The sequence below is a fragment of the Erythrolamprus reginae genome, chromosome Z (genome assembly GCF_031021105.1).
Source record: "Erythrolamprus reginae isolate rEryReg1 chromosome Z, rEryReg1.hap1, whole genome shotgun sequence".
NCBI lineage: Eukaryota > Metazoa > Chordata > Lepidosauria > Squamata > Dipsadidae > Erythrolamprus > Erythrolamprus reginae.
The window spans coordinates 150,621,799-150,640,427 of NC_091963.1; the positions used below are offsets into that span (position 1 = coordinate 150,621,799).

The window sequence follows — 18,629 nt, forward strand, 5'->3', positions numbered from 1 at the left end:
CATCCGCAGTCCTCGACTTATGACCACAATGGGAACCTGGATTTCCTTGGCCTAGCGAGCCCGTCGCTAAATGAGCTGCATCCAATTTTAACACCTTTTAGTGGTCGCTGTTTTTTCCCCCCTGGTCATTAAATGAGTCAAGCCTTCCATTGTTGGGAAAATAACATAGCTGTTTTAAGTAAGCCCCGTGGTCATTAAGTGAACCTGTCTTCCCTCAGGGACTTTGCTGGTCAAGAGGTCGCAAAAAAGGGGGGAGGGCACTGGTAACTCCGTGGCGCCGCAGCCGGTCGCAACTACGAGTCAAATAGGCTGGATTTTGATCACGTCACCACTTGGATGTGGGGAAACAGCCCTCCGTTGCTTTTTCTCAGCGCCGTTGTAACTTCAAATGGTCTCTAAATGAAAGGTTAAAAGTCAAGGACTACCTGTATTCATTTATTTCTCATTTGGGGTACTATCCCCCCTTAGTTAAGGCAGCTGCTCTCCTATTTTCCTGGGCTCATTTTATGAGCCCCAAATGTCTCCCATCCATCAATTCTGCTGTGGGTTCGGATCTCGACACGCCAACCCCTGCCTGGTGCTGCTGGGTGGGGCTGGACTAGATGACCTGCAAGGTCCCTTTCAGCTCTGTTCACCTGTTTAAGCAACTCGAGCCCCCTCCCCTAAAACCAAGGGGGTCTTCTGTGCAGGCAAAACCCCCAACTGGTAACATCCTTCATTGCGGACAGCGTGTGGAAACTCTTGCCCAGCGGCCCAAATGCCAGTCCATCTCGCTTTGCACGCATGTGTGCAAATGCACGCTTCCCGTGGCTGTCCTCTGCCAAGATGGGTGCTGAGTGGGGGTCACCGCAGGGTCAGGAAACCTGGTTAAGAGCCCCCCCCATCTCCTTGCCATAACCTGAATCTGATGTGTGGCGTGTGTACAAACACACTCACACACACGCACACAAATGCACGTGTGTCTCGGCTGGCAAGAAGGAAGATGAAGGGATCTGCCTTCCTTCCCTGCCACCCCCGCTGGCCTTGGCTGGGTGGGGGTCTCCCTCCTTCCCTTCCTAGTCCCTAAAACCTTTGAGGCGACATCCAATCCTGGCCAAAGCAGGGTTTGTGCAGAAGTCGGTGGTGGGCAGATATATGGGATCCAAGTCCTCAGAGAAGGGCAGCATACAAATCTAATAAATTTATTATTAATTTAATTTAATTTAATTTAATTTAATTTAATTTAATTTAATTTAATTTAATTTAATTTAATTTAATTTAATTTAATTTAATTTAATTTAATTTAATTTAATTTAATTTAATTTAATTTAATTTAATTTAATTAATTTAATTTAATTTAATTTAATTTAATTTAATTTAATTTAATTTAATTTAATTTAATTTAATTTAATTTAATTTAATTTAATTTAATTTAATTTAATTTAATTTAATTTAATTTAATTTAATTTAATTTAATTTAATTTAATTTAATTTAATTTAATTTAATTTAATTTAATTTGCCGCCCAATTACTTTTCGAGTAATAATAATAATAACAACAACAGTAGTAGTAGTACTAGCTATTGCTGTTCTTCTTATTCTTCTATTATTATAATAATAATAATAATTATTATTATTATTATTATTATCCCAAAGTCCCTTGCAACTCTTGCTATTCTAATCTAAATAATAATAATAATAATAATAACAATAACAACAACAAAACAACAAACAAAACAACAATAATAACAAACAAAATAATACTAATGTAATAATGTAATACTAATGTAATACTAATAATAATTATTACATAATTATTAATATATTATTATTATTATAATAATAATTATTATTATTATTATTATCATCATCATCATCGTTGGAAGAGACCTTGGTGGTCTTCTAGTCTAACCCCCTCTTTAGGCAGGAAACCCTACTCCACTCCAGAGAAATGGCGGTCCAATCTCTTCTTGAAAACGTCCAGTACCTAGTGGCAAGTAGTTCCACAGCTTAATTGTTCTCACCATGGGGAAATTCCTCCTTCGTTCTAAGGTGGCTTTTTTCCTTGACAAATAGAAACAGAAGTAATAAGAAACAGAATGACAAGAGTTGTAAGGGACCTTGGAGGTCTTCTAGTCCAACCTCCCCTGCTTAGGGAGGAAACCTTACATCATCCTCATCCTCATCATCGCAGACAGTCCTTGACTTACAACCGCAGCAGAGCCCCAACTCCCTCCGTTGCTAAGCAAGACACGGGTTTGAGTTTCGCCTCTTTTTAACTTTCCTCCCTCGTGAAGGGAATCCCCGCCGTTTTTAAACGAGTAAATGTGGTCGTTAAACCAATCCGACTTCCCGCCAGTCGGTCACAAAAGGGGATCGCCTGGAAACCCCACCTCTTGCCTCACAACCAGGAGGTTGTGAGTTCGAGCCTAAGGAGAGATAAAACACAAAGGGGTTGGACTAGATGACCACAAGATCACTTCCAACTCTTGTCCATCAGATTCTACGACCGTCTTCGAGCCTCTGTTGCCAACCATCCAGATTTTGATCCCATGCCCCCCCCTCCCCATCCATCGTACCGTTGGATGGTCGATAAAAGAGACTGTTGTAAGTCGAGGACGCTGAGTTAATGAAGCGAGGGCTGGCGGAGTCCTTCCTCCCCTCCTTCCCTCCGGGCGGGGCGTCCGCTTCCCCCCCCTTCCCCAATTTCCCAGCCCGCCACCCGTTCTTTTGCAGTACCGCTAAGTTCAGGTTGCCTTGGCAACAGGGGGAAAAAATTGCATTAAAAAAAACCAAAAAACTCCCAGCTCAGGCAAAAAATCCGAAATGGGGAGAGACAGCAAAACGAGACAGCTGAGTCTCCCTTTTTTGGTTGATGAGGATGGGGGTGCAGACAACCCCCCACCCCCCAAAAAATCTCTTCCCTCCCCTTCTTCGCACTCCCTCCCCCTGCCACCCGCCCCCCCCTTTGCAGATTCTCATCCTTGATGCTCAGTTGCAGGAAAAGCTCCTTGGAGGGTGTGGGGGCTGGGGTGTGGGGAGAAGGGGTTCCCATGATTGGGGTGGGGGCAGCAGAGCCCTTTCCTACCCCTCCTGCAAACACTCCAATCCTCCATGGGGTGGTTGGACAGGGTGGGGGGTAAGACAGAGTGGCAGAAAGCAGGGCAGGCCAAGAGGTTTCTGCTGACCGGGACGAGAACCCCCCCCCCCCCCGGGAGTTTCTAGCGGGTGAAAAATGGGTTTAATTTGGAAAAAAGAGGAAGAGGCAATAGATTCTCAGCCTCCTCTCTCTCTCTCTCCTTCTTCCTTCCTCAATCTCGGCCTCTTTTTCCTTCTTCCTTCCTCCTCTTCTTCCTCCTCTTCCTCCCCCGCCTCCTCTTCCTCTTCCTCCTCCTCTTTCTTTTCCTCCCCCTCTTCCTCCTCCTCCTCCTTCTCTTCCCCAACTTCCTCCTCTTCCTCCTCCCTCTCTTCCTCCTCCTCTTCCTCCACCCCCTCTTCCTCTGAGTCCTTGGAGAGGGCGGCATACAAATCTAATAAATTATTATTATTATTATTATTATTATTATTATTATTATTATTATTATTATTCCTCCTCCCCTGTTCTTCCTCCTCTCCCTCTTCCTCCTCTTCGCCATCCTCCTTCTCTTCCTCCACCCCCTCTCCACGGATGGACAGCAGCATACAAATCTAATAAATTATTATTATTATTATTATTATTATTATTATTATTATTATTATTATTCTCCCCCTGTTCCTCCTCCTCCTCCACCTCCTCTTCCTTCTCTTCCTCCTCCTCCCTCTTCCTCTTCTTTGCCATCCTCCTCCTCTTCCTCCCCCTCCCCTCCTCCTTTTCTCCTCCTCCTCCTCCTCCTCTCATTCCTCTCCCCTCCCCTTAGGGCAGATGTGCAATAGCAGGATGAAATGTTTTTCCCTCTCCCCCTCCCCCAATTCCAGCTTAGTCAAATCAGGGGGGAAACCGCAGACACCCCCCACTCAAACTAATTGGAAGAAAGCAACACCCCGGCACAATTGGCCATTAAAAGAAACCTCCTGTGTTGCTTCCTCCCAATTAGTTTGGAGGTTCTCCCCCCCTATAATTAAAAGTCGGCCCTCTCCCCCCACCCCACCCCCCAATTCAGGCAGGGGAGGGCTGGGGAGAAGAAGAGTGGCAGCATAAATCTACCTAAATCTGCAGGTATATCTATGAAACATAATAATATTGGGGTGGGGGTTGAGGGATAATTGGCAGGCGAAGCCGGGGTCCCTAAATGAAGTTTCCACTCCATCATTTAAACTCTCTTCACCCCCCCCAAAAAACCCCCCCATTTCTGGGAAGTCCTCTGCTTACGACCGCCATTGAGCCCCAACTTTTCCGTCGCTAAGTGAGGCAGACCTTTTCAGCGGGGGCCTTTTTTGCCCTCGCTCACCATTGTCATCAAGCAAACTAGGCTCTCCCTTGGGGACGTCACTCATCGAAAGGGAATCACGCGACACCCAACCCCACAACCACTGCAACCTGTCGTAAAGATGAAACAGTCGTAAACGTGAGGACCGATCGCAGGTCCCTGTTTTTTCCCCCCCTAGTGCCGTTGCTTCGAACGGTTATCAGTCAAGGGGGGCCCTTATAAAAAAAATTATAAGGTTTCCTCCAGCTGCAGTTTCCAAAATTTTAATATAAAACAGGTTTTGGGGATTCATTGCCTTTCCCCCAGCTTTTAAATAAAATCGAAGCCCAGCAGGAGATTAAGCTGGTTTATTGCTCAGGTGTGCACAGCTGAATGGATCCACCTGGCCACCCCATCCTTACCTGAAAAATCCTTCCACAGGAACCCGGTGGTCCATTTCCACAGGTCCAAGGGAGGATAGCCAACACCTGGATCAGGTGCCCCTTAGTTTAGTTTGGTTTGGTTTGGTTTAGTTTATCTTAGCTTATCATAGTTTATCTTAGCTTAGCTTAGCTTAGCATAGTTTAGTTTAGTTTAGTTTATAATAACAACAACAACAATGGAGTTGGAAGGGACCTTGGAGGTCTTCTAGTCCAACCCCCTGCTTAGGCAGGAAACCCTACACTAGTTTAGTTTTAGTTTTAGTTTTAGTTTCACTTTTCGTTTTAGTTTTAGTTTAGTTTAGCTTAGTTTAGTTTAGTTTATAATAATAATAACAGTAACAACAACAACAGAGTTGGAAGGGACCTTGGAGGTCTTCAGTTTAGTTTAGTTTAGTTTAGCTTAGTTTATCTTAGTTTAGCTTAGCTTAGTTTAGTTTAGCCTAGTTTAGTTTAATTTATAACAACAACAACAACAACAACAACAACAACAACAACAACAACAACAACAATGGAGTTGGAAGGGACCTTGGAGGTCTTCTAGCCCAACCCCCTGCTTAGACAGGAGACCCTACATTAGTTCAGTTCAGTTCAGTTTCATTTATTTTACTTCTATGCTTTCCAATCTTGTAGGACCCAGAGCAGCTTACAACAATATAAAAACACAATATAATACAATAATAAAATAAGTCAATATTAATACTAAAAGCATTAAAATAATTTTAAAAACCCAACAAAATCCTATTATACCCCACGGCAGTCCAATCAACCAGACGTACATACCTGTCCAATCAACACAACTTGCCCGTGACAGATGTAGTATTCAGGGCACCCAGGCCTGCTGTCAAAGACAGGCCATCGCTGCCTTTCGGAAGAACCATAGGGTGGGGGCAGAGAGACTGGTGGGATAGGGTGGAAACGTCACCTTGCGAGCCACATCTCCATTGGAGCGCCCTGGGAATTATAGTTTCGGGAAGCGGGAAAGGCTACGATCTGCAGGATTTTGGAGGGGTATGAGTGGGAGGAATGGAACAGTAGGGCAGTTGGAAAGGATGAGTGGGGGGTCCTTGGGGGTGGGTGAGGGGCTCAGAAGCTGGTCCCAGGTTTCAGGGGTGTCTCTCTTGCACCTGGTTCTGCTTTTCCCCCCCTTCCTCCTGCCCCCTTCTCCTCTCGCTGGCTTCTTGCATTAAGGCAAGCAGTATCCACATATAGGGCAACAGAGCTGGGGGGGAATTCGAACCCTTCACCAATTGACCAGCGGAGCTGGTGGGGGTGGGGGTGAATCCGTTCTCTTCCCCTGATGTCCACTGGGCCATCCAAACCTGCCACTTGATGGCTCCCATATCGGTCCATTTTTCCCAGTAGTTCGAGGGGAGAGGAGGGTCTTCAAACATGGCAACTTAAAGACTTGCGAATTTCAACTCCCAGAATTCCGCTGTTTTTCTTTCCTTTCCCCCTACCACTCCTTGGAACGCAGAAATCGTAGAGGAAGGGATTAATAATAATAATAAAAACAACAAGAATAATAAAGTAGGAAGGGACCTTGGAGGTCTTCTAGTCCAACCCCTGCGTAGGCAGGAAACCCTACACTACTTCAGACAAATGATTATCCAACATCTTCTTTAAATTTCCAGTGTTGGAACACTCACAACTTCTGGTGGCAAGCTGTTCCAAGGGTTAACTGGTCAGGAAATTTATTGAGAGAGTCAACAGCAGGCCACACTGGGTATACTGTATATATACAGATAGAATTGTCGGCTATCAATAAAATTAACTGCCTTGGAAATGGCCCTAGGTTGGGCCGAGAGGCAAATTAGGAGCTGTGATATTCCTTCAATACACCCGGGTGATTTGACACAAAAATATGTAACTCTTCCCTGGTGCAGAGCTGAAGGGATTGGAGACTGTAGCCTAGAGGATAATTCTCTGCCTTACAAGGCAAAGGTTGCGGGTTCAAGTCCCAGTGGGTATAGCTAGCTGATGAGGCCAAAATAAGGCCGAAATAGATCTATCCTAGTCTCCCTTAATTTTCAAATTCAGCAAAAAAAACATGTGACATATATATATATATATATATATATATATGTATGTATGTATGTATGTATGTATGTATATATATATATATATACCTTAAAAACAACACATTAGCACCAAGGAATTCTGGGAGTTGAAGTCAGGCGTGAAATCTCAGCAGGTTCTGACAGATTTGGGAGAACCAGTTGTGGAAATTTGGGGAGGAGGCAGGAATGGAGATTTTGCAGTATCATTTCCCCTGCCACGCCCACCAAGCCTCGCCCACTAAGCCACACCCACAGAACTGGTAGGGTTTGTTTGTTTTTTTAAAAAAAGGATTTCAGCACCGGCTGAAGTTTATGTCTTAAAAGTCGCCAAGTTTGAAGACCTCTGCAGTTATGGTCACAGTAGTACCCATCGTCCACGGCCCTCCCTGGCTGGAGATGGTAGTAGCTTGAAGTTTTCAAACATAAGAACCTAAGAAGAGCCCTGCTGAATGGGGCCAAAGGCCATTGAGTCCAGCATTCTGTGTCCCACAGTGGCCCCCCAATTGTCCATGGGGATCTTGAGCAGAAAGAGAAGGCAAGACCCTCCCTTTCCCCTGACCCCCAACAAATGGTACTCAAGGGAACCCTGCCTGCCTCAACCAACATAGAGGTGGCACTTGGACTTCCGTTTCAATAACCATCTATATGCTTGGCATCCATGAATCTGTCTAATCCTGCCTTGAAGCTCTCCAGGCTGACAGCTGTCACGACCTCTTCTGGAAGGGAATCCCATCAACCAACAACCCTCTGGGTGAAGAAATATTTCCCTTGATTTGTTCTCATTTTCTTACCTCTGAGCTTTAGGGAGGGCCCCCTCGTCCTAGTATTGTGGGTAGAGAACAGAATTTTCCTCTATCCACCTTTACTATCCCAAAACATGGGTGAGTTGTGATGGAAGAATTGAGGGCTACCATTCTGCCTCTTGACACCCGGAGAAAAGAGAGGGACAAATTGTGGGTGTTGTATGTGTGGGCCATTCTGGGGAGGGGTTTTTCCTGGAGAACCCCAGTTTCCCACCGATTTAGATGGTTTGGCGAGAGGCTGAGGAGGGTTGGAGACAGAGATGGAGAACTTTGTTCCAATTTTGAATGTTTCCAACTTCTTCCAATATTGAACTACATAAAACGCCCTGTCCATCTTTCCGCAGCCCCTTCCCAGGCTTAATCCCTTCCGCAATTTGACCAGCCGCTGCAATTTGCAATTTATGATGGTTGCAATTTGGCCACCGCTGCACACAACCAGCCTGCGATTTGTACACACCTGTGGTTGCCCTCTTGTTTGTTTTAACGCCTGTGTCAAAAGTTTGCTACGTTCTTGGCGTGGTACCCCAATAATCCACCTCTTTCCTTTAAGACAAAGTCCCATATTGTTGCCTCCTTTCCATTAAACCTTGGGACTGCCCTCCTGGCAGGATTGGTTAATTGGGGTGGTGGGTGTCTCCAGACGTAGCCCACTTTTAAGACTTGTGAACTTCAACTCCCAGAATTCCCCAGCAGCGAAGTTTTGCTGGGATCGGACAAGAATCACTGTTGCTAGAACTGTTTTCTTTTTTTTTTTTTTGGAAAATGGTGGGAATGCAGTAGACATAATACATCTAGTTATTTATTAAATCAAATTAATTATTATTAAATAATAAATAAACACATCTTGAAGTCAGGGAAGTGGGAAAAAAGAACCGAGGCATTCTTGGAGTCGGAAGTCCACAGGTCTTAAACCGATCGAGTTTGGAGACCCTTGATATATAGAATCTAGTGGGTTACTTGGATTTAGCCCTGATTTTTTTTCCCTAGCTGGTTTGAATAAACTTTGTTGTGAACCCTGCAACAACTTGAGACTTTGAAGAAGAGATTGGACTGCCGTTTTGTCTGGGGCGGTGTAGGGTTCCTGGCTCGAGCAGGGGGTTGGACTAAGTGACCTACAAGATCCCTTCCAACTCTAGTAGTAAATAAATAAAAATACTTAATATCAGGGGTCTCCAACCTTGGCCACTTTTAAGACTTGTGTGCTTCAACTCTCAGCATTATCCGGTCAGCAAGGGTTTACAAAATGTCAGCCTGGATGGAGGACAAGAACAAATTTGGCTAGACTAAACTTTTATCGCATTTTTTGGAAAAGATTTAATAGATGGTGGGAATGCAAGAGACGTAATATATCTTGAAAATCAGGGAAGTAAGAAAAAAAGAACTGGCTGGGGAATTCTGGGAGTTGAAGTCCACAAGCGTTAAAGTGGCCAAGTTTCAAGATCTCTAGGTTTAATCCTACAATGCAATACTTTAAATTTAATTATTAAATGCCAGACAGGGCGTCCAGCCTTTTGCAACCCAGGAATTATTTGGCAAAGATGTTTCCACTCCTGGTTGAATTATCCACCACTTTTGAAATGCACAGCTGGGGGGGGGGGAGCAGCGGTAGGATTGGAACTTGGGATCCAGGCCCTCATTTCCCACTCTCGGGGAAGGGGAGGTCTCCAAAAGAGGCAAGGAAACACGTTTTCCCCAAATTTAACCGTCCGCCATCGCCCGATTTTGCTTCCTCTCTCTAACCAACCTTTCATTTCGCAGCTTCTCGTGTTTCTGTGTCGTATTATTTTTTATTTTTTGCTGGTGGGGAGAATAAAAAAAATAAAAATAAACCCGCTTCTCGCACAAGCGCACGCACGTGATAACGCAATTCTGGAAAAAATGAAACGAACGAACGAACCAAAAACAACCCCCCCCCCCAAAAAAAAGCCAGACCTAAAAAAAAAATGTTTGTATTTTGCTAAAAGACGAGAAAAAAAAATGTTTTTTCCCCTTTTTGATGCACCCCGAAAAAAAAAAACCAATTTCTTTTTTTTTTCTTGATCTTTCTCTCTCTTTTTTTCCCCCTGTCCCATTTTTCCTTTTTCTTCTTTTTTCTTGTTCGTAGGTCCGCTCACGAAAAAGCGTGAGGAAGCGTCAGCTAACAATCCCACTCCAGACGAAGGTATTTTTTTCTGCATGTTTCACAATCTTGCTCTTTTTTTTATAAACAAACAAACAATATTTTCCTTTTTCGTTTTTTGGTTTTTAAACTTTTTCTTTTTAAATTAAAAAAAAAAACCAGAACACATGAAATATATATATATATATACAATACCGTGTGAATTTTGGCCAATTCCACTCCCATTTTTTTCCTTTTTTTATTTTTTGATCTTCTCTTCAACCTGACCAAAAGCCCCCTTTTCCCCCTTCTTGTTTTGCAAAAAAAAAAAACACAACCCAGTGGTTCACTTTCCTTCTTTCTTTAACTTTTCTCTCTTTTTTTCTATCTTCCCATTTTTGGGGGAAGGGGAAAAAAAGGTCTTTATCCAGGTAGATCGATAGACTTAAGATATTTTTTTTTTTTTGGCTAAAAGAAAAAAAAGAGAAGTGCTTTAGCTGGATGTGGGAACTGTACAGATAGTCCTCAATTTACGACCAAAAATCTCAGTTGCAAAGCGACAGGTATCAACTGCCCCATTTTTATGATGTTTCTTGCCACTGTTGTTAAGCAAATCCCTGCGGTCGTTAAGCGAATCTGGCTCCCTTGCTGGTCAGAAGGTGGCAAAAGCGTGTGACTTTTGGGACCATGCGACGGTCGTAAATACGAGTGAGTGGCCAAAAGTCTGAATTTTGATCATGTGACCACAGAGATGCTACGATGGTCATTAAAAGTGAAAAATGGTCCTAAGTCTTTTTTTCTCACGGCCGTTGTAACTTTAAACAGTCACTAAACAGCTGTATACGTGTATACATTTTGTTTAGTGACCATTTGAGGTTGTGACTAAAAGAGACTGACCCTCATATTTATTTATTATTAAGACTTGTTTGTAGCATATCTGGAGGCCATGTGATCACGACTGGAGTGTGTGCAACTGACATGTACTTGTGACAGTTGTAGCATTAATGATAAATTAATGAAATGTTGGAAATGTAACTCGTTCCTCTTTACAATATGTGGCAGACTTGTACGGAAGCTAAAAAAACATGGGATATAAGTTCAAATATGGCTTGAGAAGATATTAAAGCAGGGTATTGACTTTAAATGTTTTTGTTAGGCATTTTACCAGACAAATTTAGTAAAGAAGAAATATATTTAATTGTGCATTTAGTGACTGCTGCTAGAATTGCATATGCACAAAACTGGAAATTAAATAGAATACCATTATTAATTTGATTTAAACACTGCCCAACTCCGCAAAACAGCATTTATAAGGAGCAGTTTTAAGAATAATTAGAAATTTTGCTTAATAAACGACTCCCAACGGGAACAGTTGTAAAACAAGGTATGACTCAATTAATGACCACCTCAGTTAGAAAAAAAAACAGAGGTTCCGCTCTCCATTGTGGCCATAAGTGGAGGATTACCTGTTTAAGTAAAGAGGCAAAATTTTATTTCAGCCTGTATTGTCCTGTTTGTAATTTAGGGCCCTTTTTTTTCCTCTGGAGAATTGACCCAAGTCAACCATGAATTTGTAAAAAGAAAGTTTTAAACGAAAGGTGAGGGGAGGCAGAAAGAGGAGAAATGAGTGGGGTCTGACTGGAAAAAAATAATATTTTTCCTTCCTAGGGATGCTATTTATTTATTTATTTTTATTTTATTTATTTATTGGATTTGTATGCCGCCCCTCTCCGGAGACTCGGGGCGGCTAACAGCAATAATAAAACAGCATATAATAATAATCCAATACTAAAAAACAGTTAAAAACCAAATTATTATAAAAACCAAACATACATACAGACATACCATGCATAAAATTGTAAAGGGCTAGGGGGAAAGAGTATCTCAGTTCCCCCATGCCTGGCAGCAGAGGTGGGTTTTGAGGAGCTTACGAAAGGCAAGGAGGGTGGGGGCAATTCTAATCTCTAGGGGGAGTTGATTCCAGAGGGCCGGGGCCGCCACAGAGAAGGCTCTTCTCCTGGGTCCCGCCAAGCGACATTGTTGATTCTGTGGGACCTAACTGGTTAGCTTCTCACGTTGGCATCCTTGGCCTGATCTCTAAATATTTCAAAGGCGTTACATCTGGATCTCCTCTGTCCTGGGATAGATGCAAGAAACAACATTCGAAATTTTGGACGAAGCAAAACACAAAACTTTTGAGAAATTTTGGATGAACCAGTTTAGATGGTTCATTCCTCTATTTATTTACCAAGGTTTTTTTTTAATCTGTCAAATGTATAGGTCACCCTTCTCCTAGCAGAGTCAGGGCGACTTTATGCCAGTAGAGAAAGGTTTGTGGGTCCTGTATAGTAAAGAGGTGGGGGGTGGGGTTGATTGATCTGCCACAGCACCCCACCAAAGTTGGGGTCCTGTGTCATTGGCCGGCTCTAGGATTCGTCTTGAAAGAATCTAAGACCGGTTTTCTCAATACTCCCTAAAACAGAGGGATTTGCAGAGGAAGGGATTATAAGAGAGTAAGCAGGCCACAATCGGTTTACATTAAAAAAAGAAAAGAAAAGAATGCATCAGTGCCAGGGAATTCTGGGAGTTGAAGTCCACCTATATTGTTGGAGTCCTAGTGGACAACCATTTAAATAGGAGCCAGACTTGAGCAGCAGCTGCCAAAAAAGTTCAAGGCTGCGTCAACAGAGGGACAGAATTGAAATCACGTGATGTGTTAATACCACTTTATAAGGCCACACTTGGAATCCTGCATTCAGTTTTGGTCGCCACGATGCCAAAAGGATGTTGAGACTCTAGAAAAAGTGCAGAGAAGAACTACAAAGATGATTCGCAGACTGGAGTCTAAAACATACGAAGAACGGTTGCAGGAACTGGGTTTATGTGTAGTTTAATGAAAAGAAGGACCAGGGGAGACATGACAGCAGCCTTGCAATATCTCCGGGGTTGCCCCAAAGAAGAGGGAGTCAAGCTATTCTCCAAAGCACCTGAGGGTAGAACAAGAAGCAATGGGTGGAAACTAAACAAGGAGAGAAGCAACTTGGAACTAAGGAGAAATTTCCTGACAGTTAGAACAATTAATCAGTGGAACAGAAGTTGCCTCCAGAAGTTGTGAATGCCCCAACACTGGACGTTTTTAAGCAGATGTTGGATAATCATCTGTCTGAAGTAGTGTAGGGTTTCCTGCCTCAGTAGGGGGTTGGACTAGAAGACCTCCAAGGTCCCTTCCAACTCTGTTGTTGTTGTTATTATTATCTTAAACTTGTCAAATCTTAAAAGTGGACAAGCCTGAACATCCCTCCTTTACGATTGGAACACTGAGGCAGGGCAAGGTAGGGAGGAAAATTTCAGTATCCAAAACAAGGCTTCCTTGCCTGAAGCAGAGTTGAATGAGCTGGTCTTAGGGGCCTCGGACTATTTGCTTAATTGGCTACTACCCCGAGGCTCTTCTGGCCAAAAGGCAAACCTGCTGAATTTCTTTTCCTGCTGCATAGGAGCAAGAGAAATGGGCGGGCCCAACAGGAGGTCCTGGATTTATGGAAGGGGTTATGGAAGCCAGCATGGTCGTGAGTCGAGGACTTAGCAGGGGGCTGCTCCAGTGGAAGGATGGGAGGGGACTGTTGAGGAAGGGTCTTTGGCTCCTCTGGAGGTCAAATAGAAGGGTTTCTACTAATAATAATAATAATAATAATAATAATAATAATAATAATAATAATAATAATAATAATTTATTAGATTTGTATGCTGCCCCTCTCTGAAGATGATATTGTGGGGCTTCCAAGATTCGCCCACGTTTCTTCAACACTCCGTGACTTGCATTGGCTGCTGATCAGTTTCCGGTCACAATTCAAAGTGTTGGTCATGACCTTTAAAGCCCTACATGGCATTGGACCAGAGTACCTCCGGAACCGCCTGCTACCGCACGAATCCCAGCGACCAATAAGGTCCCACAAAGTTGGCCTTCTCCGGGTCCCGTCGACTAAACAATGTCGTCTGGCGGGCCCCAGGGGAAGAGCCTTCTCTGTGGCGGCCCCGGCCCTCTGGAACCAACTCCCCCCGGAGATTAGAACTGTCCCCACCCTCCCTGTCTTCCGTAAACTACTCAAGACTCACTTATACTGCCAGGCATGGGGGAGTTGAGACACCTTTCCCCCAGGCTTTTTTTAATATATACTTTGTTTTATGTTTGGTATGAATGTGCTGGTTGGTTTTTAAAATAATGTTAGGGTTTTACTGTATATGTTTTTTAATATTAGATTTGTTCCACTGCTATATTGTTTTTATTACTGTTGTGAGCCGCCCCGAGTCTTCAGAGAGGGGCGGCATACAAATCTAATAAATAAATATAAATAAATAAATAAGTAAATATTATTATTATTATTATTATTATTATTATTATTATTATTATTATTATTATTATTATTATTTAGATTTGTATGCCACCCCTCTCCGAAGACTCGGGGTGGCTCACAGCATGTCATATAAAACAGTAAACACGAAGACAAATCTAATTAATTTAAAACTACATAAACTAAAAATCCGATATATTAAAAATCAATCAAACAAATTCAAATCACAGTCATACATCACATTTATTGGCCAGGGGGCTAAGATTGATTAATTTGATTTGTACACCGCCCCTCTCCGCAAATCTAAGATCTAAATCGCCCCAAGCCTGGTGGCATAGGTGAGTCTTAAGACTCTTGAAGAAGGTGAGGAGGGTAGAGTCAGTGCAAATCTCCGGGGGGAGCTGATTCCAGAGGGCCAGGCCCCCCACAGATAAGGCCCTTCCCCTAGGACCCGCCAAGCGACATTGTCTAGTTGATGGAGCTTGGAGAAGGCCGACTCTGTGGGACCTAATCGGTCACTGGGATTGATACGTCAGAAGGCGGTCCCACAAGTAATCTGTCCCGATGTGTTGAGGTCCCCCAGTTCAGGGCTGGGTTCCAATTCCATTCCCTACTCTACGGTTCACATTGCGACGGGAGTGTGCGTTTTGCCCTCCCGTCACGTCGCACAAACCACCCAGAAATCACTCTTGGTGCATGCTTTTGCACATGTATAGAGGTTAGATGGGGTTTTTGGGGGGGGGGGGGTTGCAAGCCGCCACGACTGGAGGACTGGTTTGGGAGCATGGACCCGCCAGTCATCGCTGCCATTTCTGCGAGTGTGGCGGTAATTTTCCGCTGCCGGTTCTAAAGAACCGGTCTGAATTGGCAACATTTCCCCCGTTGAATTTGCAAAGTTGGTTTTGATATGTATGGCCACTACAAAATGAGGTGTGTTACTGAGAAAAAGGAGGGAACCGAGGAACGGAGGACCGAAAGCAAAAGGGAAGAAAAATAAAAGGAAGGAGAGAAATGAGAGAAAAGGGAGGGAGGGAGGGAGGGAGGAAGGAGAGAATGGAAGGACAGGGGAGTGAAAAGAAGGAAGGATAAAGGGAGGACAGGAATGAAAGAAAGGAAATAAAAAGTGGAAAGAAGGAAGGGGGGTGAATGGAAGGAGGGGAATGAAAGGAGATTAAAAAAGGAAGAAAGGAAAGAGAGAAAGGGAAGGTATGGTGGAAGGAAGGAAGGGAAGAGAATGAAAGATGAAGGCAGGCAGGCAGACGAAGGAAGGAAGGAAGGAAGAAGAGAATGGAAGGAAAGAAGGAAGGAAGGAAGGAAGTCCTGGACCCAACTAGTTCTATTGTGGGAAAGGCCAGCTAACTCATTTTGCCCACCCAGTCCTCCAGGCCAAAGAGCAGGAGAGAAAGAACAGTTGCCAAAACGAAAGCCATCCTCTCCAGGAGAGAACTCGCTGGCACGGCTCCGATTGGCCGTGCTGGTCATGCTCTGCGGGCATTTTGCTCTCCTTATACCTGGCCAGTGGGAGGGGCTTAACCATGGTCACGAAGCCTTGCCAAGCCTCCTCTTCTGCCGCAAGGGCTGATGGGAGACTCCTCGGGAGTTAATGGGCTGCATATAAATTAGGTAGAATAAAAATAAATAACCAAAACCTGGGGTGGGGGGCATGCATGATTGTGTGCTTTCCCACAAAAGAAGGGATTTTTTTAAAGCAATGAATGAGATCCACTGGCTTGCCTCACCAGGACTAGAAACTTGCTTTTTCCCCCCAGTGGTTTTCTTTCTTTCTTTCTTTCTTTCTTTCTTTCTTTCTTTCTTTCTTTCTTAATTTTTCTTTCTTTTCTCTATTTCCTCCCTTCCTTCCTACTGTCTTTCTTTTTCTTTCTTTTTTCTCTCTCTATCTTTCCTTCCTTCCTTTCTTTATCTTTCTATTCTTTCTTTCTCTCTCTCTCTTTCCTCTTTCTTAATCTTTCGTTCTTTTCTCTCTCTCTCTTTCTTTCTTTCTTTTGCTTTCTTTCTTTTGCTTTCTTTCTTTCTTTCCTTCCTTCCTTCCTTTCTTTCTTTATCTTTCTATTCTCTCTTTCTCTCTCTCTCTTTCCTCTTTCTTAATCTTTTGTTCTTTTCTCTCTTTCTTTCTCTTTCTTTTGCTTTATTTCTTACCTTCCTTCCTGTCTCTCTTTTTCTTTCTTTTCTCTCTTCCCCTGTCTCTATTTTTCCTTCCTTCCTTCCTTCCTTCCTTCCTTCCTTCCTTCCTTACTTCCTTACTTACTTACTTACTTACTTACTTCTTTCCTTCCTCCCTTTCTTCTTTCCTTCCTCCCTTTCTCTTTTCCCTTTCTCTCTCTCTCTTTGTCTTCCTTTATTTTCTTTCTTCCCACCCACCACCCACCCCACTCCGGTTTAAGCTCTGATTTGGGGTTAATCCCCACCGAATTATACGAGGCAGGCGCTGCTCCAGTTTTCAGAGCGTGGGTGTCGTTTGTGTAGCATGTGGCCCACAATGTGCGACGGGGCCCTGCCGCGTTTCACATCCAGAGGCCTGAAAGGTGCTTTGGGGGGAGGGAGCTGTGAAATTACACACACATACACACACAACCCTCCGAATTCCAGGAGATTGTTTTTTCCTAGGATTATGGAGGTGGTGCCGTTGCACAGGGGAGTTTTTTCCACCCCAAGAGATGCAAGAAAAACACTGGTGTGTGTGTGTGTGTGTGCGTGCATGTGTGTGTGTAAAGCATCTCTTGGATGGGACCCTAGGCCCCCTCGCTTCGTTAGCCCTGGGGTTCATCTGCCACTCCTCTGCCGCCAAGAAAGGCCTGAAGTAAATGAAAGGGTTTTTTTTTTAATTAAGTAATAATAATAATAATAATAATAATAATAAAAGGTGTTAAATAGCAGTTCTCGAAAGGAAGGCAAAAGGGATGTCTTTCTATCCTCCTTTGTCCACAGGGGTGTAATTGCTGCAGGAGAGAAGGTCAGCTGGGGTCAGAGAATTCAAAATTATTGCAAAATTATTCCAGCTGAGAGGGAAAGGGAGGAGGGGGAGGAGGCCCTAGCCTAGAGAATGCCTTGGATTGAATGTGTCTGTCTGTCCATCCATCCCCCCCCCATCCTTCTATTTACCCCTTTATCCGGAGCTGTCCTCCATCCATCCATCCATCCATTGCATCTATCTAGCTGTCTCCAGCCCTCTACCATCCTGTCTGTTTATCTCAATCATCTGCGTCCATCCATCATCCAACGTAACAATTCTCTCACTTATCTGCCTGTCCGTCCTTCTGTCTCTCATATCCATCTATCCATCCATCCGTCCATCCATCCAATCTACCTAACAATTCTCTTTCTCTATCTACCTCTCTACCCACCTGCTTACCTACCAACCATCTGTCTGTCTGTGTCTGTCTATCATCTGCCTGCAGCCAGCCAGCCCATCTACCTGACAATTATAACTGTCTGTCTACCTATCAACAATCTCTGTCCCTGTCTATACCTACCTATCTATTCATTCCCTCTTTTCATCTTTCTCTCTTTCTCTGCCTACCTACCTAGCTATTCATTATCTCTCTTTCTCTCTCTCTCTTTCTTTATCTCTTTCTTTGTCTGTCTGTCCACCTGTTATCTCTCTCTCTCTTCATCTCTGTCTGTCTGTCTACCTATTCATTCTCTCTCTTCCTTTCTCTCTTCATCCCTCTCTCTGTGTCTACCTATCTACCTATTCATTCTCTCTCTGTGTGTGTCTATTTACCTACCTAACTATTCATTATCTCTCTATCTCTCTTTCTCTCTATCTCTCTTCTTTGTCTGTCTACCTACCTATTCGTTCTCTCTCTTCCTTTCTCTCTTCATCTCTCTCTCTATGTCTACCTATCCACCTATTCATTCTCTCTCTCTCTCTTTCTTTCTTTCTATCTTTATTCTTTGTCTGTCTGTCTGTCTGTCTACCTATTCATTCTCTCTCTTTCTCATCTGTCTACCTACCTAACTATTTATTATCTCTCTCTCTCTCTCTTTCTCTCATCTCTCTCTGTCTACTATCTACCTATTCATCACCTCTCTTTCTATCTCTTTTTCTTCACCTCTCTTTGACTGTCTGTCTTCCTACCTACCTATTCATTCTCTCCATCTCTTTTTCTCTCTCTCTTGCTTCATCTCTCTCTCTTTGTCGGTCTACCTAACTACCGACCTCTCTTTCTCTGTATCTCTCTCTCTCTCTTTCTATAATCTTCCTGAGCTGCCATTCATCCTTATCTCTCTTTCTCTCCCCCTCACATCTATCTGTCTATCATGTATCTACGGTGTCTATCATTTATCTACATCTCTCTCTCTCTCTAACAGCCAAATACGACTCACTCATCACGAAATCTCCAGAACTGTAAAGCCTATAAACTTGAAACATGGCACAAATGTTCCTCTTGGCTTCTAGCTGCTCACTAAGGATTTTTTTTAAATGACCATACTAATCATGAAATTTAGTATTTATGATGCAGTATTAGATTATATTGTATAAGAAATATCTTAT

The 18,629-nt window shown here is 43.4% G+C and overlaps 1 protein-coding gene across 1 annotated transcript in view; it reads left to right on the forward strand.

The window, feature by feature from the left end:
- Positions 1–18,629, forward strand: part of LOC139154718 (neuroligin-2-like) — a 77,762-nt gene that overhangs the window by 37,863 nt on the left and 21,270 nt on the right. Inside the window, exon 3 of the mRNA XM_070729635.1 lies at positions 9,771–9,827. Within this exon, the coding sequence (XP_070585736.1) occupies positions 9,771–9,827 (57 nt within the window). The remainder of the gene's footprint in view (positions 1–9,770; positions 9,828–18,629) is intronic.